The sequence below is a fragment of the Salvelinus alpinus genome, chromosome 20 (genome assembly GCF_045679555.1).
Source record: "Salvelinus alpinus chromosome 20, SLU_Salpinus.1, whole genome shotgun sequence".
NCBI classification, from domain to species: Eukaryota; Metazoa; Chordata; class Actinopteri; order Salmoniformes; family Salmonidae; genus Salvelinus; species Salvelinus alpinus.
In genome coordinates, this window is record NC_092105.1 from 32,856,128 (window position 1) to 32,883,520 (window position 27,393).

The window sequence follows — 27,393 nt, forward strand, 5'->3', positions numbered from 1 at the left end:
AGTAGGCCCATACTCCCATCACAATGACCACATATTGTGATTAGGAGGAGAGCCATCAAGCATTAGAGGAGAGGAGATGAGAGGGGAAGGAAGGAATGGGAAAGGGAGGATGGGGGATTCTGCCTTCCAATTTGACCTTGGATAACTATAAATATGGATCCCCATTCTGGGGTTTGAACCAAGACAAATAATGACAATTTAAAGACTGCATTCTCCTTATTATATATTTTTTCATAATTCAAGAGTGCCTTGATCTGAAATTAAGATTACTTAATTGGTCAATTGAAGTTTGACTTCCACTTTTAACCCAACCCCTCCAAAAGACACACAGAGAGAGCTGCCACACTAGGAGCTGTTGTTGTTCCTTATCAATCTACATACATTACCCCATAATGACAAAGAGCCTTGCACAAGTCACAACAGCAGGCAATGGCATCTAGGATTTGATACCAGCAACCCTCCGGTTGCCAGCTCACTTCCCGACAGATTTTTCCCGTCGGACCCGGGATTTGAAATGGCAACCCTCCAGTTGCTATCTCGCCTCTAACTGCCAGGCTACCTGCCGCTCCAAATGGAAGCTCCACCACTGTAGTATTTAAATACACTACCGTTCAAAAGTTTGGGGTCACTTAGAAATGTCCTTGTTTTTGAAATAAAAGCAAATTTTTTGTCCATTAAAATAACATCAAATTGATCAGAAATACAGTGTAGACATTGTTAATGTTAGAATATGTATGGAATATCTACGTAGGTGTACAGAGGCCCATTATCAGCAACCATCACTCCTGTGTTCCAATGGCACGTTGTGTTAGCTAATCCAAGTTTATCGTTTTAAAAGGCTAATTGATCATTAGAAAAACATTTTGCAATTATGTTAGCATAGCTGAAAACTGTTGTCTTGATTAAAGAAGCAATAAAAATGGCCTTCTTTAGACTAGTTGAGTATCTGGACCATCAGCATTTATGGGTTTGATAACAGGCTCAAAATGACCAGAAACAAAGAACTTTCTTCTGAAACTCATCAGTCTATTCTTGTTCTAAGAAATGAAGGCTTTTCCATGCGAGAAATTGGCAAGAAACTGAAGATCTTGTACAACGCTGTGTACTACTCCCTTTACAGAACAGTGCAAACTGGCTCTAACCAGAATAGAAAGAGGAGTGGGAGGCCCCGGTGCACAACTGAGCAAGACGACAAGTACATTAGAATGTCTAGTTTGAGAATGCTGGCCTTCTAGGCAGAGTTCCTATGTCCAGTGTCTGTGTTCTTTTGCTCATCTTAATATTTTATTTTTATTGGCCAGTGTGAAATATGGCCAGCATCCCGGAGTCGCCTCTTCACTGTTGACGTTGAGACTGGTGTTTTGCGGGTACTATTTAATGAAGCTGCCAGTTGAGGACTTGTCAGGCGTCTGTTCTCAAACTAATGATCAATTAGTCTTTTAAAATTATAAACTTGGATTAGCTAACACAACATGCCATTGGAGTTGCTGATAATGGGCCTCTGTACACCTATGTAGATATTCCATAAAAAATCTGCTGTTTCCAGCTACAATTATCATTTACAACATTAACAATGTCTACACTGTATTCCTGATCAATTTGATGTTATTTTAATGGACCAAAAATTTGCTTTTCTTACAAAAACAAGGACATTTCTAAGTGACCCCAAACTTTTGAATGGTAGTGTACATTTGTTGTTTACCAAGTGATAGCAACAGAATACTCTCAATTGTATTTGTTAGTTGTAGACTAACAGCGAAATGCTTACTTATGGGCCCTTTCCAAAAATGCAGAGAGAAAGAAAATAGAGGTTATGTCATGTGAATTATACTGTAATAGCCAGTCCCCCTGGTCTGTTTTCTGTGTGATCCTGGGTTGGCTGGCTGACACAGACACGGCGGAGCACTAGACCCAGCCAAGATCACCTCCCTTTAAACATAGATTATCAGCTTGTACTGTAGCTGAGGACAGGGGCGACATGGAGGCTAAATTTAGACACAAATATAATCCCTGTGCCTCCCACAACGAGCGGATTAAGAGCGGCACAAATATTATCTCCCAGGAAGCAGTATGTTCCGTTCTCCTAGGGCACGACCATATATGTATATTTGGGCTGGTTTGGAGGGGGTAGGCGGGAGCCTGGGCAGAAAACGAGAGCTGTGTCAGGTCTTAAAGCTCCATTTAATCGTTAGACGATGAATCATGAGATATTTAATGGAGGCATATCTAAGATAGTGTTGTTGTTTTTTTTTTGTTGTTTTTTACAAATGACACACAGTAACTTCCTATAGTACTTCACAGAAATCAAGGCATTTAGAGAAACAAGGGTCCCCGTGCATGGGTGTCCTTCATTCAACTCTGCCCCAAAGCATGTCTTTCATGTTAGCGGCACATGTACAGCAGACCCATTTTCTATAGAGGAATATGTTCTATAAACGACTGTATTTATGTATGTATACAGTGCCTTCGGAAAGAATTCAGACCCTTTGACTTTTCCACATTTTGTTAGGTTACAGACTTATTCTAAAATAGTTTTTTTCCATTTAACAATCTACACACATTACCCCATATATTACAAAGCAAAAACAGGGTTTATGAAATGTTTGCTAATTTATAAAAAATAAAAAAACAGAAATATAAAATGTACATAAGTATTTAGACACTTTACTCAGTACTTTGTTGAAGCATCTTTGGCAGCGATAACAGCCTCGAGTCTTCTTGGGTATGATGCTACAACCTTGGCACATCTGTATTTGGGTAGTTTCTCCTATTCTTCTCTGCAGATCCTCTCAAGCTCTGTCAGATTGGCTCATACTCCATTGCTGCACAGCTTTTATCAGGTCTCTCCAGAGAATTAAGATCGGGTTCAAGTCCGGACTCTGGCTCGGCCACTCAAGGACATTCAGAGACTTGTCCCGAAGCCACTCCTGCGTTGTCTTGGCTGTGTGCTTAGATTCGTTGTCCTGTTGGAAGGTGAACCTTCAACCCAGACTGAGATCCTGAGCACTCTGGAGCAGGTTTTCACCAAGGATCTCTCTGTACTGACTAGTCTCCCAGTCTGTGCCGCTGAAAAACATCCCCACAGCATGCTGCTGCCATCACCATGCTTCACCGTATGGATGGTGCCAGGTTTCCTCCAGACGTGACGCTTGGCATTCATGCCAAAGAGTTCAATCTTGGTTTCATCAGACTAGAAAATGGCTTTTGGCAAACTCCAAGTGGGCTGTCATGTGCCTTTTACTGTAGAGTGGCTTCTGTCTGGCATAAAGGCCTGATTAATGGAGTACTGCAGATATTTTTATCCTTCTGGAAGGTTCTCTCATCTCCACAGAGGAACTCTAGAGCCCTGACAGAGTGACCATTGGGTTCTTGGTCACCTCCCCGACCAAGCCCTTCTCCCCAATTGCTCAGTTTGGCAGGGCGGCCAGCTCTAGGAAGAGTCTTGGTGGTTCCAAACTTCTTCCATTTAAGAATGATGGAGGCCACTGTGTTCTTGGGGACCTTCAATACTGCAGACATTTTTTGGTACCCTTCCCCAGATCTGTGCCTCGACACAATCCTGTCTCTGAGCTCTACGGACAATTCTTTCGACCTCATGGCTTGGTTTTTGCTCTGACATGCACTGTCAACTGCGGGACCTTATATAGACAGGCGAGTGCCTTTTCAAATCATGTCCAATCAATTGAATTTACCACAGGTGGACTCCAATCAAGTTGTAGAAACATCTCAAGGATGATCAATGGAAACAGGATGCACCTGAGCTCAACTATGTGCCTTTATTTAACTTGGCAAGTCAGTTAAGAACAAATTCTTATTTACAATGACAGCCTACACTGACCAAACCCGTGCTCCGCCCTATGGGACTCCCAATCACGGCCAGTTGTGATACAGCCTGGATTTGAACCAGGATGTCTGTAGTGACGTTTCCAGCACCGAGATGCACTGTCTTAGACCGCTGCGCCACTCGGCAGACCACAGTTTTGAGTCTCATAGCAAAGGGTCTAAATACTTGTGTAAATAAGGTATATCTGTTAATTATATTTAATAAAGTGCAAACATTTCTACAAACCTGTTTTCACTTTGTCATTAATGGGTATTGTGTGTAGATTGCTGAGGAAAAATACATATTTAATCAATTTTAGAATAAAGCTGTAACGTAACAAAATTTGGAAAAAGTCAAGAGGTCTGAATACTTTCCGAAGGAACTGTATACAGTATCTATGAGTCACTGGGTGTATGTACCAGAAATTAAAAAGAAAAATACATTCACCAAAACAGGACTTTTTTGGGGGGTCAAAACAGAAAACATCAGATATTCATTGTGCAATAACTTTACCAAACAAGGTACACTGTGACCATGACCTGATGAAACCAGGCATGTTGAAGCCCTTACAACCACTCAGTCAGAGAGAGACAATATATTCGCATCAGCGTTATTGTGCTCATCCATTACATTATTTTGCTAAACTGTCAGAGATGATAAACAGATAGTCATATCTCATTTGCTCAATGGAATGTAACAATGGAATGAACCTTCTGTACTAACCACACAACCTGGTTTACAGGCTACAACAAGGCCATGCACTGGACTCGGGCAATGTCCCAATTTGAGTAAATCTACTGTAAATCGCTCCAAAAGGTTAATAATCTGCACAACAACAAGGCCCAGAATGGAATAACAACCCTTTTACAGCTTGGGGTGAAACTGCTGAAACCCAGAGTTTCAGTTAAAACGTGACACCTGAGCTGCGAGGGAGTGAATGGCATTATATTGTTAGGAATTTGTTTGTTACAGTACGCCTCCATGCTTGCTTGCTTCTGAGCTAGGCCTCGGCTCGCATGAAAGCGGCAGCCTGCCAGGGACCGCGTCCAACATCCAACATCCCCCTGGGAAAGAATAAAGGGAGAGAGAGAGAGAGAAAAAAGAGAGAGAGAGAGAGAGAAAGAGAAAGCACTGCCTGCTTACATAGCTAGCCCCGCAGAACCTGTTACGGGTCATCTCGCTGCCATGTCAAAAGGGGCTTCTGTCTTGACCCCTAACCTTGTTTCCCCCGGACCTCCTGGCACTGCCACAGACAATCAGCCTTTCATCTCCCGCCGCATAGCTTGACCCCTCAGCACTGTTGATGGTTGGGCTCTCCCCTCCTGCCGCCCTCATGGCCTCCCTGCCTCTCTCCATTTCACTCACCTCACTCTGCATACATTCCCCTCTCTCTCCCTCCTTCCCCTTTCTCTCCCTCACTCCCACCTTCTATGCCTCTCTTCACTTCACTCATCTCACCCTGCATATCCCCCTCTCAATCTTTTCCTTCTCTACCTCCCCTCTTCACAGTTCTCCTACCACACCTTCTGTCATTTTAGTTCTAATACTACTGTCATATCAGGATAGTGTTCAGCTCTCTCTCTCTCTCTCTCTCTCTATGATCCTGTCATGCCCAACCAAACCCATGTGTAGCTGTTACATTTGGCTGCTTGTCAGTTTGTATTTCCTCCTCTCTGTCCCTGGCTGCACACCTTCCTGTCAACTCTGTTGCTGTCCGTGGTCTTAGCATAGCTCTACACCAGCATGCCCCAAAGACAAGCTTAGTGCCAGTCTTTTAGATATTGTACATTACAAAGCCATTCCCATCCAATATCATCCATATTCTCAGCAGCCATTTTCTCTACACCCAGGTGACAACATCAGCTGGGAAGAAAGGGGGAAAGGGGGATACCTAGTCAGTTGTTCAACTGAATGCCTTCAACTGAAATGTGTCTTCAGCATTTAACCCAACCCCAAGAGCGACCAGGGCTATGTTCTAATGTCCACTAGTACACCACTTGCCACCAGAAAAACTGAGGATGGATCAACTAGGGCTGTGGCGGTCATGAAATTTCATCAGCTGTTGATTGTCAAGCAAATAACTGTCAGTCTCATGGTAATTCACCGTTAATTAACATAAACACATTTAGCATCTCCTGGCTTCCACACATGCAGACTTTTGGATTATCTACATTTTAAAAAGTATAATAAATCCATATAATATAGCCTACACGTTCACAATAAATCCCTTATTTATTTTAGACAGATCTAAAGAAGCATGATATGAAGAAAATGTATTCTATTTCAGATGAAAAGAATAGCATACTCGGAGTTAGGTCCTTATGTTAGGTTCTGATGTGGCTATGCCAAATGGCTGTGGGCTACACTACTTCATTTAGCAGACAAGATTTGCTTAGAATTCTGTGGTATTATTTTATATTACTTTATTGTATGAAGAATACAATTATAAAATATAAATATTTTCTCTGAACGATTTGAGGGAGTGCGCACATGCGGCTATTCTGTGTTGAGCGGTTAACAAAGAAATAGGTACTCCTATATACTCAATTTAGAATTATTTAATGTAACTTTAGTTGTTCCACAAATGTTCGGCTATATGTTTTGATTTTTAATACATTGTAAGGCTGCATGATGAGACTCTAATGATGATTTGAAAAAAGTTGCTTGAAAGGCGTTAGCTCTGCTTTGTTTTTTACGCAGGCTGTACACACTACAATAGTCTCTCATTCACAATTTGTGGCATCCCCTTTGTGGCCGTAATGCACCCAATAAAAAGATATGCCTTTTGTAGCCCGGAGTGCTGCGCAATCATCACGTGATCGGGTCTTTCTCACAGGCTACAAGTGAAGACAGACACTTCCGGGACGCAACTGCGCGCGTCCTTATCCAATTCCAAGGTGCATGTTGAAGATATTGGAAGAACTGTCCACATTTACTTTTTGTCAGCCAACAAGATGAGTAGGCCTAATGAACAGCAAAAGCACTAGCCTATGTCAATCTACTATCCCCCATAGTACAAAAGTCAACCTATTCTATTCTGTGCAAGAAATAGATATTCCAAACATAGTCTGGGACAGTTGTGGGGTGCGATAGATCCAAAATGAATACAACCACTAGCATAAAAAAAATAACGTTTTTACGCAATGTGGCTGACGCAAAAGAACAGAACCACTGGCCACTTTAGTTGTGATACAAACCTTATAAAAACATATAAGCCTATGGGCTAGGCTACATGAGGTGTGTGACTATGATTCGAAAAAGTCGCAAGAAAAGGCCGTTTCTTATGCTGGGCATCATTCACAAGTGTTAGGCTTATATTGTCACGCATCAGACTATTCTTGATTTAATCTTGTCTTTACATATACTAGATAATATATGTGTGAAATTTGTTTTGATTTAGAATGGACCATTATCATGCACCTTTCTCGAAACAGGCAACGGGAAAAAATACATGTCATCTATGCACTTAAATAGCGAATGGAGGACGCTTTGCCTGTGGTTCATTTTCATGCCAGCCAGGTAGGCTAGACTCCTGTTGTAAAGTGAAGCAATACACTTAACATTAGGAAAGTTGATCAATAGTAGGCCTAGCCTATAGAAAGCTGATGGGATCCTCCTCTTTTTAATAGAGTCCACCAAAACTTGGATTTCTCACGCAATTGCATAGCCTATAGACATGTTGCGCAACATGAGCTCATGAACTCTCATGAAGTGATTGATTACATTTTCGATCACATTTACATTTATGTCAGAGTGATTAGAGGAACAATAGAGTGCTGAGTACCAGGCAGTTAGGAAGTTTGGTAGACTACTAATGACCAGCAGCAGCAGCATCAGAGCTTGGAGAAGCCTAATTACCGTGACTAAACGGTCACGTGGAATTTGACTGCCTTCATGACCCGTGACCGCTGGTATGGCGGTAATACGGTCACCACAACAGCTCTAGGATCAACAACATTGTAGTTACTCCACAATACTAACCTAATTGACAGAGTGAGAAGAAGGAAGCCTGTACAGAATAAAAATATTCCAAAGCATGCATCCTGTTTGCAACAAGGCACTAAAGTAATACTGCAAACAATGTGGAAAACCTGGTTGTCTGCTTTACACCAGAGACTGGGATGAATGAATGAATTCACCTTTCAGCAGGACAATAACCTAAAACACAAGACCAAATCTAAAACATTTCCAAAATCATGTTTTCACTTTGTCATTATGGGGTGTTGTGTGTAGATGGGTGAGAAGAAAAAAATATTGAATCCATTTTGAATTCAGGGTGTAACACAACAAAATGTGGAATAAGTCAAGGGGTATGAATACTTTCTGAAGGCACTGTAAATGTCTGTTGGTGGGGGAGGGGGGAGGAGATAGAATGTCCTCAAAGGAATGTCCATAGGGGGAGGAGCAGAGGGAAAGTGAGAAGTGAAGGACAGAGCTCAGCAGTATATCCTGTGCTGTTTGCTTTAGTGCTGTGCTGAACAAGGAGAGTGTGTCAGTACTAGTTAGAACAGCACGGATATAAACTAACAGCTCCTGTAGGGGATATTATGTAATGTAAGGTACTAAAAGACCAGTCTGGCTGCCACTGTGGACTGCAGCACAACTGCACTGCAGCCTGCAGCCAAGCACCTGGCAGACACACAGACACATGCAGAGCTGCAGCAGCATGGACTTGTCTCTCCTTACTGTACCACACAGGGATGGAGTGGAGAGTTTGCATGAGAGAGACAACAGAGTGAGAGCGACAGAACTCAGAGTTCAGTTCATGAATTGAGTTCAATATATGAATATCGTAATAAAAAATGTCAGCCAAAGGCCATGTCCTGATGCAAAATGTATCTGTCCTCATTTGGGACAATGGCACAAACTGCAAAATGCCCAACTTCTGTCAATACGTCTCCTTCGCCACTAGGGGCGATAAAGTCCTAGACCACTATTATTCAACCCACAAGCAACCATACAAGGCCCACCCTCTTCCCCCCTTTGGCAAATCAGATCATGTCTCTATACTCCTGCTTCCTCTTTATAAACAGAAGCTCAAACAGGAAGTAACTGTGACGCGCTCCTTAGAGAAATGGTTTTCAGAATCGTAGGCTATGTTGCAGGACTGCTTTGCTAGAGCTGACTGGAATATGTTTCGGGACTCCGGCAATAGCATCAACAAGCTAACCACCTCCGTCTCGGGCTTCATCAGAAAATGCATCGCCGACGTAGTCCCCACATTGAGCTTTTGCTGCTTTCCCCAATCAAAAGCTCTGGATTAACACAGAGGTACACACTAAGCTAAAGGGCAGAGCTATTGCACTCAGGGCTATCACAGCCGACCCCGAATACCTCCGCAGAGCCACCAAACAGGCAAAACGACAATATGTGACTTGTTTCAGGAAACTAGACATACGTCATGCTTCACTACTTCACATTTGAACATAAAACATAATTTTTTTATCAAAATGCGTTTTTGGGGCAGAAATGTATTCTGGAATGTGAAATTTCATGGGCCTTAATAACAAACTTGTATGCCATCTGTAAATACAAATCAAATTGTTAAATTCCGAACCTAGTTGGCTTAGCCACGGAAAAAGACAGGAACCTTCCCGCTAGCCACGATTGGAAGATATCACAAAGAACTGCACAAGTGTTGCTAAGGCTCTCCACTTTCCAGAGGACCGAGTTTTGAAATCAGTGGAATGCCCAGTCGAAGCAGAGTATGATAGCTAAAGAGATGGAGAAAATTCAGGAGTTTGATTGCAAATGCGGAGGGAATCGAAAAGAAAACACAGAAGGCTGTTGCATAAAACATCTGTCTCCGGATTACATCTTCAAACTAAGGGCAACCATGGCATCCGTGACAGAGATGGAGAAGCGTTTATCCATGTATATGGGTAAGAGAGTCTAGCTAGCTATATTTTCAGATATTAAACGTTTCTGATTTTGTCAGAAAATAGTTTTCAATGCAAGTTAAAGCGTACTGTTAGCTAGCTAGCTATCGTTAGCTAGCTGGCTGGCTCGCTAACTAACATTACGTGTATGATCTGTGTAGTAATAATATTCATATCTCAGAGCCATTTGCATTGTTAGTTATAGCCTAATGTTAGCTAGCTAGTTAATATTGAACCTAGCTAGTTTGTTAGCTTTAGCTACCTGTAGATTAATGCAGTGTAGTAATGTTATGAGTTGGGATTATGGTTCATTGTTTAGCTAGCCAGCCAAATGTCTAAACAGAAGACTCCACTATGCAATTAACCATTTCACTGTAACGTTTACAACTTCTGTAGCCTATGCATGCGACAAATAAACTTTGATTTTATTTTATATATTGTGTTTACCAGAAACGGTAATGTGAAGATCAACATGACCTGAACCAAAGTCAAATTAGGATATAACGTTAGGCCAACGAGACAGTGTCCAAGTTCTTAAAATTCTCCGGTAGAATGACCTGCTTTTATTTCGTTGTTTGTTATTTTGACAAGTTTGATGTTGGACGACAATAGAATGTTAATGATGTCACTGCGACAACTGTATACAGACATGTCGATAGACGTAATATAAACCAGCCTTTAGTCTTGAAATCTTTGGTTGTACACTACCGTACTCACTGTTTAGCACATGGCCTCATGTGAATCCTTAAAGAGACGAGTGGGGCTAAGGCTTAAGAGGGTGTGAACAATGCTGAATGGGTGTAGACAAAGAGCTCTCCAATAGGTGTACTAAAACATTCAAGAGCCATTTTCTCAAAAGTGGGGTTACAAGTTTAGCAACTTTCAAAGCAGAATTACTTTCTCATTGTCCCTCAACTGTAGTGCATGAAATAATATTTTCTAGCTCTTAGTCTACGTTTATCCAATGTAAAAAACACCATTTCAAATTTTGCTACATAAGATGGAATTTTGCTACATAAGATGGAACAAAGGTAGACCTGGAAGTGATCTATCCAACAATGCCTCTCTACCTCTCTACTTTTTTTTCTTCTTCACCTGGATCATCGCAGCTAGCTAGCTACTCGAGTGGCCACTCCTGGCTAATGTCACTGTCCCGAAGCAAGAACCAATTAGCCTGGAGCTAGCCTTGCTAGGCTCATCTCCCAGTTAGCCAAAGAGGTCCATCAGCCACTACTTGGGCTACAATACCTCTTTTTGCCAACTGGCTTGGACCCCCGCCGACTCATCACGACTGGACCACCGACGTGATTCGCCCAATGGGGTTTTTCTCAACTGGCTCCGCCGTTGCTTCGTCCCCTGAAATCCCATCCGCTAGCATGCTAGCCGCGGCCTGCTAGTTGTCCAGAGCACATCGGACTGTTAGCTTAAGAGGTCCACCGGACAAATGCTCTGGCCACTATACCTATTCTGCAGAAATGGCCTGGTTTACCACACGAAGCCCTGCTGATCCGTCAGCAGCACGAGGGGGCCACAACAGACTTCCTTCCGTTGCGACGTCCCTCCAAGGCCCTTCTGTTAGCTTGCTAACCCCGGCCCGCAAGCTGCCTGAAGCCACTCACTGGACTCCTATGATCACTCGGCTACGCATGCCTCTCGCTAACGTCAATATGCCTTGTCCGTTGCTGTTTTGGTTAGTATTTATTGCCTTATTTCACTGTAGAGCCTCTAGCCCTGCTCAATACGCCTTATTTAACACTTTAGTTCCACCTATCACATCACCTGGTTTAAATGATATTGGTTTAAATTATATTTCTAGGGACAATATCTCGTTCATCGTCACTCTATGCATAGGTTTACCCTCACTGTATCCACATCCTACCATACCTTTGTCTGTACATTATGCCTTGAATCTATTCTACCGTGCCCAGAAATCCGCTCCTTTTACTCTCTGTTCTGAACGTACTAGACGACCAGTTATTTTAGCCTTTAGCCGTACCCTTATCCTACTCCTCCTCTGTTCCTCTGTTCCTCTGGTGATGTGGAAGTTAATCCAGGCCCTGCAGTGCCTAGCTCCACTCCCATTCCCCAGGCGCTATCATTTGTTGACTTCTGTAACCGTAAAAGCCTTGGTTTCATGCATGTTAACATTAGAAGCCTCCTCCCTAAGTTTGTTTTATTCACTGCCCTAGCACACTCTGCCAACCCGGATGTCCTAGCCGTGTCTGAATCCTGGCTCAGGAAGACCACCAAAAACCCTGAAATTTCCATCCCTAACTATAACATTTTCAGACAAGATAGAACCGCCAAAGGTGGCGGTGTTGCAATCTACTGCAGAGATAGCCTGCAGAGTTCTGTCTTACTATCCAGCTCTGTACCCAAACAATTCGAGCTTCTACTTTTAAAATTTCACCTTTCCAGAAACAAGTCTCTCACCGTTTCCGCTTGCTATAGACCACCCTCTGTCCCCAGCTGTGCCCTGGACACCATATGTGAACTGATTGCCCCCCATCTATCTTCAGAGCTCGTGCTGCTAGGTGACCTAAACTGGGACATGCTTAACACCCCGGCCATCCTACAATCTAAGCTTGATGCCCTCAATCTCTCACAAATTATCAATGAACCCACCAGGTACAACCCCAAATCCGTAAACACGGGCACCCTCATAGATATCATCCTAAACAACTTGCCCTCCAAATATACCTCTGCTGTTTTCAACCAAGATCTCAGCGATCACTGCCTCATCGCCTGCATCCATAACGGGTCTGCGGTCAAACGACCACCCCTCATCACTATCAAACGCTCCCTAAAACACTTCAGCAAGCAGGCCTTCCTAATCGACCTGGCCTGGGTATCCTGGAAGGATATTGACCTCATCCCGTCAGTAGAGGATGCCTGGTCATTCTTTAATAGTGCCTTCCTCACCATCTTAAATAAGCATGCCCCTTTAAAAAACGTAGAACAAGGAACAGATATAGCCCTTGGTTCTCTCCAGACCTGACTGCCCTTGACCAGCACAAAAACATCCTGTGGCGTTCTGCATTAGCATCGAATAGCCCCCGTGATATGCAACTTTTCAGGGAAGTTAGAAACAAATATACACAGGCAGTTAGGAAAGCTAAGGCTAGCTTTTTCAAGCAGAAATTTGCATCCTGTAGCACAAACTCAAAAAAGTTATGGGACACTGTAAAGTCCATGGAGAATAAGAGCACCTCCTCCCAGCTGCCCACTGCACCGAGGCTAGGAAACACTGTCACCACCGATAAATCCACTATAATTGAGAATTTCAATAAGCATTTTTCTACGGCTGGCCATGCTTTCCACCTGGCTACCGCTACCCCGGTCAACAGCCCTGCAATCCCCACACCAACTCGCCCAAGCCTCCCCATTTCTCCTTCACCCAAATCTGGTAGTTGATGTTCTTAAAGAACTGCAAAACCTGGACCCCTACAAATCAGCCGAGCTAGAAAATCTCGACCCTGTCTTTTTAAAATTATCTGCCGAAATTGTTGCAACCCCTATTACTAGCCTGTTCAACCTCTCTTTCTTATCGTCTGAGATTCCCAAAGATTGGAATGCTGCCACGATCAGGTGCACCTCAGCCATGTTGGACCACAGAGTGAAGGAAAAGCAGCCAACAAGTGCTCAGCAAACTCCTCCTAGACTGTTGGAAAAGCATTCCAGGTGAAGTTGGTTGAGAGAATGTCAAGAGTGTGCAAAGCTGTCATCAAGGCAAAGGATGGCTATTTTGAAGAATCTCAAATATAAAATATATTTTGATTTGTTTAACACTTTTTTGGTTACTACATGATTGGTTACTACATGGTTACTACATACATATGTGTTATTTCATAGTTTTGATGTCTTCACTATTATTCTACTATGTTGAAAATACTAAAAATAAAGAAGAAACCTGGAATGAGTAGGTGTATCCAAACTTTTTACTGGTACGGTATATATTACCATTAGTATATTACCATAAGTATTTATATATCCTACTATTGCTACCCAAGCTGGCTGGTCATTCGTTCTATCGGTTCGGTTGCCAGGGATGCGACCCAGTCATTCAGTCTTTTTGTTCTGTATCTATGGATGCGACCCAGTCATTCGTTCTAAATGTTCCATGTTCCACTAAATGTTCCACTGGCTGGCAACGTTCTTATCCCTTGCTTGCTAGCTAGCCAACTACGCCTAACTTACAGTCACGTCAAACAGTGCAGCCAGAATAACAGCAGTAGCAGCATTTGCATTTGTTTCAGCTGTTTTCTACTGACATTTATTTGGATACATCCATAACAATGAGCTAACGAGGCGCGATTTCGACTGGCATAGAAAATGTGCTCTCTTGTCAGGACACTGTTGTTCAGAGGAGCTAGCCAACAACACAGCTACAATCACTTCAATCTGAAGCTGGAAAAACTGCAAACTAGCTACACTTCGTTTCTTTTAAACTTTTTTCAATTTACATTTCTTTGTATATATCCTGTCTGTCTCATCTGGATTCCCGACCCCTACACATCATTACTATGGGACAGCTGGAGATCAAATTAGAATACAGAAACAATGTTGCAAATGTCGAAGAGACAGACCGCAATGTTTATATAAATCTCTGCTGTTGAAAACTAAATGTTAGTCTAAAAGAAATGTGAGATGTCTAGATGCTTTTTATAGTGGAGATCAAGTTTATAACTTTTTATAGTGGAGATCAAGTTCATAACTTTTTATAGTGGAGATCAAGTTCATAACTTTTTATAGTGGAGATCAAGTTCATAACTTTTTATAGTGGAGATCAAGTTCATAACTTTTTATAGTGGAGATCAAGTTCATAACTTTTTATAGTGGAGATCAAGTTCATAACTTTTTATAGTGGAGATCAAGTTCATAACTTTTTATAGTGGAGATCAAGTTCATAACTTTTTATAGTGGAGATCAAGTTCATAACTTTTTATAGTGGAGATCAAGTTCATAACTTTTTATAGTGGAGATCAAGTTCATAACTTTTTATAGTGGAGATCAAGTTCATTACTTTTTATAGTGGAGATCAAGTTCATAACTTTTTATAGTGGAGATCAAGTTCATAACTTTTTATAGTGGAGATCAAGTTCATAACTTTTTATAGTGGAGATCAAGTTCATTACTTTTTATAGTGGAGATCAAGTTCATAACTTTTTATAGTGGAGATCAAGTTCATTACTTTTTATAGTGGAGATCAAGTTCATAACTTTTTATAGTGGAGATCAAGTTCATAACTTTTTATAGTGGAGATCAAGTTCATAACTTTTTATAGTGGAGATCAAGTTCATTACTTTTTATAGTGGAGATCAAGTTCATAACTTTTTATAGTGGAGATCAAGTTCATAACTTTTTATAGTGGAGATCAAGTTCATAACTTTTTATAGTGGAGATCAAGTTCATAACTTTTTATGGTGGCGATCAAGTTCATAACTTTTTATAGTGGAGATCAAGTTCATAACTTTTTATAGTGGAGATCAAGTTCATAACTTTTTATGGTGGCGATCAAGTTCATAACTTTTTATAGTGGAGATCAAGTTCATAACTTTTTATAGTGGAGATCAAGTTCATAACTTTTTATAGTGGAGATCAAGTTCATAACTTTTTATGGTGGCGATCAAGTTCATAACTTTTTATAGTGGAGATCAAGTTCATAACTTGCCAGGCTGGGCTGATGAGACAGTGGATTGCGCAATCAGATGGAACAGAGTAATAGGCATTTTAACATCATAGCTTTAGCCGGTGGTAACTTGTGGAATAGACACCGGTTGGAATGTGTTTTTAACCAATCAGCATTCAGGATTAGATCCAAACATTGTATAAATTATTATTATCACTGCGTTGTTGGGGAAGAGCTCTCAAGGTAAGAATGTCACTATACTGTTTTATACCTGTTGTATCCTGTGCACATGGCAAATAAACTTTGAAACTTTGAACTTTAAACTGGCAAAAAAAACACTGCTGTGTTGTCTTCTAGTAGACATATCAATACCCCACTTCACTGAGATGAGCTTCAAAACTTCTCGACAAACATCCCTACACCCCACTGCTGCTAACTTGCATAACACGCTTGTAGTCGGGACATTTCGGCCTAATTGCTGAAAGCCATGGGGCTTTTGTTCGAGGAGGAGGAGGAAGGTGGAGGAGGAGGCAGAAAAGCAAAAGGGAGGCCTCCTGACTAACAGCAGAGTGGGCTGAGCTGAGCAGGGCCCGGGAGGAGCAGAGCAGTCAGAGCCGGGAGGAGCGGCCAGGGACATGACATGCTGCAGGACAAGATGCTATCTGCTCTCTCAGCAACCCCATCTTACATGCTAGGCTATATACAGTACATCCTCCACTATATCTCCCCCATCTAACTGGAGCACACAAAGAAACACTGAAACCCGGGCAGTGTCTGAAAACGTTACTAGCTGTCAAATAATTATTGCTTTCTCCATCCTTGTTTCCTCAATTCCTCTCAAAGCCCATTGAAGGAGAGGAGGTCCTTGATGCTTATGAGAGAGGAAGCAAGGATTTGACAGCTACATGCACTAGTCATGTAGTAATGTTAGACACAGCAGCCCCAGTCTTCTATCCTTTCTCTCTCTCCACAGCCAAGCGCCCTCTCTCTTTCTCTCTCTTTCTCTCTCTATCCCTGCCAGGAGCTGTCAACTCTCTTTTCCTGTTGTCTGTCTGCTGCCCAATTACAGAGGGTGGCCGGGCACTGTTAGCGGCTTGCTACTCCAGGCCTCCCTCTCTTTAGCAGGGTATTAGCCGCACAGTCAGCCAGGCTTAGCTTAGCCTAGCGGCCAGTAATCCTAGACCCCCAGTGAGTCAGTTAAAAACAGGGGCAACGCTTTTTCAAGCAGCCTCGTGCAGGGCCAGTTGAGATCAGTCGCCGGACAGAATCACCACGAACAGAAAATATACATACTTCTTTGTCGCACAGCATCTTCATCATCAGCATTGCCAGCATTGCCAGACTTTTAGAGATAAATGTTAGTGCTATATGGAATTATGTGTGTGCCTGTGTGCGTGAGTGTTTTCTCGACCTTTCATTCTTCTCAAAAACAGCAGGCATCACATGCATTGTGACTGAACCTTCCTTCCATAGCGGTAGATATTCCAGGAACTGCCAGGCCTCTGAGCTAAACCCTCTGACTTCAAGGTTCAACTCTCTCTGCTCTAACATGGCAAAAAACTGATAATGATCACATACACACAGACAATGAAAAGACTGTTTTGTTTTAGAAAAGAGTGAAAGATACATGATCTCTGACTCTACCCATGTGGTTCAAAGAGACTCTTCAAAGCTACAACAGCACCTCTTATGTGTGTTTGGGTCTAGTCTGCCCTAAGACAGAAGAGCTAGAAGCCTACCAGGCATGGTTCTGAGAACACAACACACAGCATGACGTTAGGAGTCTTCTTGGTGTCCACAAGCCAGACAGCCACAGAGAAAACGTCTGTCTGTCTGTCTGTCTGTCTGTCTGTCTGTCTGTCTGTCTGTCTGTCTGTCTGTCTCACTCTCTGTCTCTCTCTCTCTCTCTGTCTCTCTCTGTCTCTCTCTCTCTGTCTCTCTCTCTCTGTCTCTCTCTCTGTCTCTCTCTCTGTCTCTCTCTCTCTGTCTGTCTGTACCAAATGTAAGCCTTGTGCATTCGTAATCAACAAGATGGTGCCTCTGATTCTCTAGACTACATCACATATTGGATGATTAGTAATACTCTCCACTACCACTGGAGGTTAAACACATACTATCAACATGGTTATAATCCTCAGAGGCTAGGTAATGCTGAGTAAAGTAGCATGGTAATTGATTAAGAGAATGACCTGGACATAGCTTTGGAGCATGGCATTGACTGCATGTGTCCCCACTCTCCCTGATCATGTCATTGGTGACCGGTACCTGACGTTGTCGTGCTTCTGGATGTAGATCTTGTGAAACATCATGTCTTCCTGCTTAGCGTTAATATCAGCTTTCATCTCCATGGCAACATGACGGGGAAGCACGGAGAGCAGGAGACGCTCCTGCAGAGATAGAGGAATGAGACAGAGAGGGCAAGAGATGGGGAGGAAGGTAGAAAGTAGAGAGAGAGAAGGATGACAAGAGAGAGGAGGGGGATAGAGAGTGAGGGAAGACACCCAGGGAGAAAGAGAGAATGAGAGAAAATCCCAGAGCAAGAGAGAGAGGCAGGGGAGAGAGTAAAGAGAAAACGGACAAACCAGAGATTTAGTTTATAGGAGTCATTACACGAGACAGACAGTGAGACAGAGAAATGGAGAGGTCTTGATTTTGGCCAATCCAATCTGGGTAGTTTAGGACTAGAACAGACGGCTGCTTGCCCCCTGCATCTATCTTTCCATCCCTCTATTGCGATGACGCCCACGGCACAGTATCCCTGCCTGCTGAGAGATGTTATCACTGGTTGACAAGTGTGGGCCAGCCCTTGATGCCATCTCCTTGGCTGCGTCCAAAATGGAACCCTATTTCCTATATAGTGCACACATTTTTACCAGGGTTCCTCGGCGTACACATCACTGATGATCTGAAATGGTCCACCCACACAGACAGTGTGGTGAAAAAGGCGCAACAGCGCCTCAGGAGGCTGAAGAAATTTAGCTTGGCCCCTAAAACCCTCACAAACTTTTACAGATGCACAATTGAAAGCATCCTGTCGGGCTATATAACCGCCTGGTATGGCAACTGCACCGCCCTCTCCAGAAGGTGGTGCGGTCTTCTCAACGCATCACCGGGGGAAAGCTATCTGCCCTCCAGGACACCTACAGCACCCGATGTCACAGGAAGGCCAAAAAGATCATCAAACACCCGAGCCATGGCCTGTTCACCCCGCTATCATCCAGAAAGCGAGATCAGTACAGGTGCATCAAAGCTGGGACAGAGACTGAAAAGACTGTTTATTTCTCAAGGACATCAGACTGTAAAATAGCCATCACATGGCTTCCACCCGGTTACACAACCCTGCTGCCTTATATACATAGACTTGGAATCACTGGTCACTTTAATAATGGAACACTAGTCACTTAAATAATGTTTACATACTGCTTTACTCATCTCATATGTATTCTATTCTACTGTATTTTTGTCAATGCCACTCCGACATTTCTCGATCTAATATTTATATATTTCTTAATTCCTTTATTTTACATTTAGATTTGTGTGTATTGTTGTGAATTGTTAGATACTACTGCACTATTGGAGCTAGGAACACAAGCATATCACTACACCCGCAATAACATCTGCAAAATATTTGTATGTGACCAATCAAATGTGATTTGGTTAAAATGGTAGTACATACTTTGCTGCTCTATCGCACGTGCAGTGATAGAGGGGAAAATAAACACTTTTCCTTGTTTGAAGTAACGTCTTTGTTGTTTTAATATCGCAAACGGACATGGCAGGTTCACCCCTATGGATTGCAGTTTTACAGTTTTTTTTTTTTTTTTACAATCGCTAGGACCCATTTATCAATACTTAGGTCACTTTTTCAAAACTCTTCACACAGTTCTCCTAACTGACTTTCAGCTTGGCACAGCAGTTCATTTCACATTCAAAATGCACTAAAACTACCAAAACACTTCATACACGTCTCAAATCAAATCATTCTTCCATAACACTAGCAAAGGTTGTCACCCAACAAGTACACTTTGTCACTCATAAAACAATGACCTAAAAAACACTAACAACAGGTAGCATTACACAATGTTTTCTTTTGTAAAATGTCTTTACAAAACAAGAATGACACCTCTCTACTGTTTAGAATTCACTGCAGTATATGAAATAATCAGACATGATGTAATATGCTTCAATATGTTTTATGTCATTTTTTGGCATTGAGTGATTCCAAAATACAAGAATTTGTATATACACCATCTACCGATACAGATACAGTAGCAATGTAAATCAACCCTGTCTTCTGCATTTGGCCACAGGTTCTCATTCACATCACATCTTATGTCATCTTGGGCAATACACCTAGAAAAGAATCTTTAGGCATGCCTGGTCCATCCCTGGCAAGCTTCTGCAGATATGTCCAGGCATCCAGCATTCATTGCGACATTTGATCATGTGGATGGTGGTCATAAACCTTCCACCTCCATGAGGAAAATAATTCCTCTATGAGGTTGAGGAGTGGAGAGTAAGGTGGGAGGAAAAGTGACACCATCCTGGGATGGGTTGCAAACCACTCTGTGACTGCACGGGAGTGGTGAAATGCCACATTGTCCCATACAATTACAAACGTTGGCCGATTCCGCCTCAATGCAACCCTTTCCTCACCTGGCACAACCCTTCCATAGAGGTCATCTAGGAATAAAATGAGATGCTCGGTGTTGTATGGCCCAATTAGCAGTTTGTGTGACAGCAATCCATCAGAGGATATTGCTGCAAACATTGTGATGTTGGCACCCCTCTGGCCCGGGACATCCACTGTGGCTCTTTTCCCAATCACATTCCTTCCTCGCCGCCGTGTTTTGGCCAAGTTGAAACCAGCCTCATCCACAAAGATGAATATGTGGGGTGTTTGCCTGGCTTCAATCTCCATGACTCTCTACAATAAATCCACAAGGAAACATAAGAGGTAGGCTATTACAGTAGTTTACATTATACCTTAAAACATGCCATTGTGTGCCTCTGCCCTGTTTGGTTTTGTTCTAAACCAGTTCTGTATTTTATAGTCATCTTACATGGACATATTGGTTCCTGAGTTGCTTGACTCGTTCAGACTTCCTCTCAAAGGGGACAGTGTACAACTTCTTCATCCTGACTTGATGTTGTTTCAGGACTCTAGAAATAGTTGTTATGCTTACATTGTGAATATTTCCAAATGTAATGTTGTCTGCCGACACTCTGTCCCGAATCTCTGAGTTTTATACCATTGTTTCTGATGACCATATCAACGATTGCAGTTTCCTGCACAGCAGTGAAAATCCTACCTCTCCCGCATGTGGGAGGTAACCGTTGTGTCCTAAGCAGAAATACAAAAACAATTACACACAAGTGGGCTTGGAGGCTTTGCTCAATTTACTTCTGTAATGTGCAGTTCAGTCAGATGCCCTTGCAGAATAATGCACATCTCACCTGTTGTTTTGCTGGAAATTTCTCACAATAGATGCCACTGTTGAGCGTTGCAGATTTGTCTGCACTCTCAGACCAGCCTCTCTCATTGATAGACCATGATTTATTACATGATCAATTATAGTAGCCCTAATCTCATCTGAGAATACAGCTCTTGATCTTTGTCTCAGTCTTCAACCACCATCATACTCACTCCTCTCCCTCTGTCTTCTTCCAGCCACTCTTCTTCCTCTGTCAGCCACTTCTCTATCTCTGGCTGGGTCCATGTTTTCATTACAGTACAGCATTATTCCTAAGATGTCCCCTTTTGTATAGATGGTCATGAAATTGAAAGACCAACACCTGGGTAGGTGTTCAGCTACAATGGGAATCAGCTGTGGTTGGTCTAATTGTTTTGACAGTATTTCATTTTTTATATTTGGAATATATTTATATACAGTATTACTGTAGAAATATAGCAAACTGCTGTCTTATTCAATTTTGTGTTATGTTTGGTTTTGAACTTAATAAGTATAACAGTTTTGAAAAGAGTATGTAAACATGTGCAAATTGGCCTGTAGGTACATAGAGTTTTGGTGGTGGTTGTGTCTGAGTGAGAAAATAATTCATGACATTTGAAGATGTAGTCATTGAATGCATTTTGTGCCAAAGCAATGAAACATTATCCACAGTTTAGCCCACATAGACTGCTGTTGTGCTCACTGTGTGAAGACTTTTGAAAAAGTGACCTAAGTATTGATAAATGGGTCCTAGTGATTGTAAAAAAAAAACTGCAATCTTGGACTTCCTAAACTCAGCAAAAAAAGCAACGTCCTCTCCTTATCCAAGTGTAAAGGTAGGCTGTAAATGCTTGAATGGTTTCCGGAGAACATGCTATGCCGTTTAAAGGAGTACTCAATAGACAGTCCGTTAAGAGGCAGGCGGTCAATGAACTGATCCAAGTTTGACCTCACAACTACTATTAAACTCAGCAAAAAAATAAACGTCCTCTCACTGTCAACTGCATTTATTTTCAGCAAACTTGACATGTGTAAATATTTGTTTGAACATAACAAGATTCAACAACTGACACATAAACTGAACAAGTTCCACAGACATGTGACTAACAGAAATGGAATAATGTGTCCCTGAACAAAGGGGGGGTCAAAATCAGAAGTAACAGTCAGTATTTGGTGTGGCCACCAGCTGCATTAAGTACTGCAGTGCATCTCCTCCTCATGGACTGCACCAGATATGCCAGTTCTTGCTGGGAGATGTTACCCCACTCTTCCACCAAGGCACCTGCAAGTTCCCGAACATTTCTGGGGGGAATGGCCCTAGCCCTCACCCTCCGATCCAACAGATCCCAGACATACTCAATGGGATTGAGATCCGGGCTCTTCGCTGGCCTTGGCAGAACACTGACATTCCTGTCTTGCAGGAAATCACGCACAGAACGAGCAGTATGGCTGGTGGCATTGTCATGCTGGAGGGTCCTGTCAGGATGAGCCTGCCTGAAGAGTACCACATGAGGGAGGAGGATGTCTTCCCTGTAACGCACAGCGTTGAGATTGCCTGCAATGACAACAAGCTCAGTCCAATGATGCCGTGACACACCACCCCAGACCATGACGGACCCTCCATCTCCAAATCGATCCCACTCCAGAGTACAGAACTCGGTGTAACGCTTATTCTTTCGACAAGAAACGCAAATCCGACCATCACCTCTGTTGAGACAAAACCGCGACTCGTCAGTGAAGAGCACTTTTTGCCAATCCTGTCTGGTCCAGCAACGGTGGGTTTTTGCCTATAGGCAACGTTGTTGCCAGTGATGTCTGGTGAGGACCTGCCTTACAACAGGCCTACAAGCCCTCAGTCCAGCCTCTCTCAGCCTATTGCAGATAGTCTCAGCACTGATGGAGGGATTGTGCGTTCCTGGTGTAACTCGGGCAGTTGTTGTTGCAATCCTGTACCTGTCCCGCAGGTGTGACGTTCGGATGTACCGATCCTGTGCAGGTGTTGTTATACGTGGTCTGCCACTGCGAGGACGATCAGCTGTCCATCCTGTCTCCCTGTAGCGCTCACGCAGATGAGCAGCGACCCTGGGCATCTTTCTTTTGATGTTTTTCAGAGTCAGTAGAAAGGCCTCTTTAGTGTCCTAAGTTTTCATAACTGTGACCTTAATTGCCTACCGTCTGTAAGCTGTAAGTGTCTTAACGACCATTCCACAGGTGCATGTTCATTAATTGTTTATGGTTCATTGAACAAGCATGGGTGTCACGTCCGTTGTTGGAATGAGACCAAGGTGCAGCGTGGTAAGCGTACATCTTTCTTTATTTTTGATGAACACCAAAAAAACAACAAAAGATAAACGAACGTAAAGTTCTGCAGGCTACACAGTAACTGTACAAAAACAAGATCCCACAAACTAAGGTGGGGAAAAAGGCTGCCTAAGTATGATCCCCAATCAGAGACAACGATAGACAGCTGCCTCTGATTGGGAACCATACCCGGCCAACAAAGAAATAGACAAACTAGAATGCCCACCCAAATCACACCCTGACCTAACCAAATAGAGAAATAAAAAGGCTCTCTAAGGTCAGGGCGTGACAATGGGAAACAGTGTGTAAACCCTTTACAAAGAAGATCTGTGAAGTTATTTGGATTTTTACAAATTATCTTTGAAATACAGGGTCCTGAAAAAGGGACGTTTCTTTTTTGCTGAGTTTAGAACCAGATGTCATTACAGGTGATCTGAACCTATGAACCTCCTGCTCTCTATGACCTCCGGTCTCCTATTAGGTCCTTCAGAGTCATGTGACAGTGTAAGTGTCATGCGTGTGAGTGTAGTGTGTCAGAAAACACTATATCAAAGTATCTGCTGCAACTAAACCAACTATACCAATCTTTATCACTTACCATAATATCAACTAATTACTATCATTTCAAGTAATACTGTATAATTAAGTATGAATACATACATTAAATGTATTCATAAAGCCCTAACTATGTCAAGTCCTCCACAGTCCCATGACAGGCATTACCTGCTGCTGGTTCTCCCTCTGTGAGTGGAGGCGAGCCTGGATGCACTCCCTGGTCTCCTGGAAGGCTTGTCTCTGGGAGCCCTCGGCTGGGTAGTGGGTACACACGCCCACGATGTTAGAACAGGAGAAGATCAGGACATTGGACACTATCTGGAGAGGGAGGGAGACAGAGGGAAAGGTGAGGAAGAAATAGGAAGAGAAAGAAGACAGTTTTAAATAAATGTAATACAGAACGCTTACAGTAGCATATTTCAATCCCCTCCACGACTAATTCCTGTGTGAGATTTTATGTAGAAGCTAATATTATCCCCCGTCACCACATTTTGCATATTCCATTCCCATAAATGGTAGTTGTGTCTATTGTCCAAATGACTTAAATCGGACAGAGACCAAAATAAGCCAAGACATAGATGGGGGTGGGGGGAGGGAGAGAGAGACCAAAATAAGCCAAGACGTAGATGGGGGGGGGGGGGGGGCGAGAGAGAGAGAGCTGTTCAGTTGATGCTTTTCAGCCCTGCCCTGCTTCAGCAGTATTCTTCCTACAGTCTTCCTACTTGTTGAGTAGAGTGATGAGCCTTTAGTGTCCCTGGTCCTCTCTGTTCTGGCGTCTCAACTCCCTCAACACTGTCTGACTGTGTCTATGTCCTAAATGGTACATAACTTCCTACATAGTGCACTATTTTTGACAAGACCTCTATCTAGCCATGTCAAAAGTAGTGCACTAAATAGGGAATAGGGTGCCATTTGGGACAAAACTTGTCTGTCTGTATCAGGAGCACCAGGCCACACACACCATGGTTCATAACATCCATCTGTCTGTCTCAGCCGATCTGAACTGTACTCCTGCACACAGATCTCCAGCCAAAATATCTCACACTGCACACTGAGGACAGGAAGGCAGGCGAGCATGTGTGTGTGTGTGTGTGTGTGTGTGTGTGTGTGTGTGTGTGTGTGTGTGTGTGTGTGTGTGTGTGTGTGTGTGTGTGTGTGTGTGTGTGTGTGTGTGTGTGTGTGTGTGTGTGTGTGTGAGAAAAATGGGTCTGTCAGACAGGGAGAGTATTGACACTAATTTGACAGTGCCGTTAGGGTAATGTCTGGTAATGTCTCACTGACAGGGCCAATCAGTAGTGATTACAGGCCATCTGTACAAACAGAAGTAGTGTTTGATTGAGCATACCTGGAGTGCCAGGTGAGTGGAGTGGCACCTTTTTTGTATTATTATATTGGTTTTATTGCACCAGGCAAGCACAAGTAAGACAACAAATAGTAGGCGGCTATTTCAAACCAACATAACACCAGGCACCTGAAGGCTGTGTCTGAACTACCTTCAGTCAGCAGAGATGAAAGAAGCACACTGTTGTCCTGAGACTGGCAGCCATAGGCTACAGCCATCCCTTTCACAGAAACCACACATGGACTGAATCAGAAAATCAGCAGCTGACTCCTACTCACACTGATGGCATGTCCAATGATGAAAAAACAACATGTCTTTATAGAGTCAATATTCTATTAGTGAGATCTCTCTTGAGGCTTAAGAGAAAAGGAAGGGAGGAGATAGAGGGATAGGAGGTTGTGATGAAGCTTAAAATAGAACAAAACGACTGAAAGGAAAAGAGAGAGCGAGCGAGAGAGAGAGTAAGCACTGATGGAGAAAGAAAAATAAATAAAATACACAAAGAGAGAGAAATAGAGATGAGATGGGAGACAAGAGAATATGAGAGTTTCAATTGCTTACTCCTTGCCTCTTCTTTCCTTGCCTCCTTCTCAAAACCCATTGGATGAGAAAGCCAGAGGTCCCTCCCCTCTGACTTTCTCCTCCAATGGGTTTCGAGGAGGCGAGGAGAGAGGACGTGAGGAGTATGCAATTGAGATTGTCCCACAGAGACCCAGAAGAGGTTGATGTGTTTTTCTACTCTAAAGAGGAAGGTGTATTAAATGCCTTGTGGAGCTGCATTGACCCCTGACCATTATATAACTACATAATGACAGTCTACAGGTCAACTGGATGAACCCCAGCTACTGTTTGTCCCGCTTGAGACGCCGTAGCAAGTATACTGTACACTTCCTCAAAATAGAATATAAGTCAAGAAATCTATAATACAATTTAATTATTTTTGGTATTTTTTATATTTTGTTTAGCCCTTTTTCGTGGTATACAATTGGTAGTTACAGTCTTGTCCCATCGCTGCAACTCCCGTACGGACTCGGGAGAGGCAAAGGTCGAGAGCTGTGCGTCCTCCAAAACACAACCCAGCCAAGACGCACTGCCTCTTGATACAATGCCCACTTGTATGGAGGAGGAAACACCGTACACCTGGCGACCGTGTCAGCGTGCATTGCGCCCGGCCCGCCACAGGAGGCACTAGTGCAGGATGGGACAAGAACATCCCTGCCGGCCAAACCCTCCCCTAACCCGGACGATGCTGGACCAATTATGCACCGCCCCATGGGTCTCCCGGACACGGCCGGCTGTGACAGAGCCTGGACTCAAACCAGGATCTCTAGTGCCACAGGAATAACTAACTAACATCTAAATAACATGTTAGGTGCAGTATCTTTTTTTGTTGTGTGCACGAACAGCTGGAAAAAACCTTGCCAACAACCAAAACGAACAAAATGTGATCATAATATATTCACGAACTGTTTCGGATGGGAAGCATGCAGATACCTTTGGTGGAGGTTACCAGCTCTGAGCATCAGATATGGACGGTCATGTGGATGTTGCATAGGGGAAAAAAGGCCTTGTGATAGCCATTCCCTACTACTGAGCTATCTAAGCGAGCCTAATAGAATAGTAGTTGTATTAGTAGCAGGCCAGTAGGGCAGCTGCTGAAGCCAGGGCAGACTAAGGCCAGGCTGAGGGATTTGCCTCCAGCCCCACTGCACTACCATGGAAACAACAGAGCATCAGAGAAGGCTTCCAGCTGGTCAATGCAAATATTCCCAAACAACAATCCTACTCTATTTATACTCCCTTACCTAGCCTGGTCCGAACATATTAGAAAGGACTACAAAGGATGACAAAAGTCACTTCACTTACCAGACTCTGGACTTTTTAACCTGTTCAGTGGAATCAGGCAGTGATCCCCCCCCCCCCCCCCCGACAAGAAATGTACCTCCCAAAATCAAATACAAGAAAAGGCGGGAGGGGCTCGATGAGGTCTCTGACCTGTTGATGTCCTGCTGATGTCCTGAATGTCTGTCAAAAGTACCGAATGCACTAAAATGTCTGAGCTTCATGATGTCACTGAACACAGCAATACCTTCTTTAAGAGAGCCTAGCTTTCTCCCTCCCTCCTCGAGGACAGACACATCAACAAACCTTGCAATCCAGTAAAAAACCACTCCCAAGTACTTAAAGTCAACGGTCCCAGTCCTATTACTATGAGTATACAGGGAGAGTAGTGGAGCATGTTGCAGGTAGATGTAATACTGCCTGCCTGCCTGTAATCCAAACAAGTACACAGATGAGGCCCCTGAACAGCCCCCCCTAGACAACAAACCCTGTTTACCTAATGGATCTATCTCTCCCCAGATGCATTACATTATTCCTTCCTGTATATGGTGTGTGTGTGTGTGTGTGTG

General features: G+C 43.1%; 1 protein-coding gene across 2 annotated transcripts in view; it reads right to left on the reverse strand.

Moving 5' to 3' along the window:
* The window catches only part of LOC139546680 (adenylate cyclase type 5-like), a 142,235-nt gene that overhangs the window by 55,703 nt on the left and 59,139 nt on the right, over nucleotides 1-27,393 (reverse strand). For both annotated transcript variants that reach the window (XM_071355335.1, XM_071355333.1), the window contains exons 2-3: nucleotides 23,809-23,958; nucleotides 17,597-17,718 (exon numbers count right to left, since the gene is read on the reverse strand). In XM_071355335.1, the coding sequence (XP_071211436.1) occupies nucleotides 17,597-17,718; nucleotides 23,809-23,958 (272 nt within the window). The remainder of the gene's footprint in view (nucleotides 1-17,596; nucleotides 17,719-23,808; nucleotides 23,959-27,393) is intronic.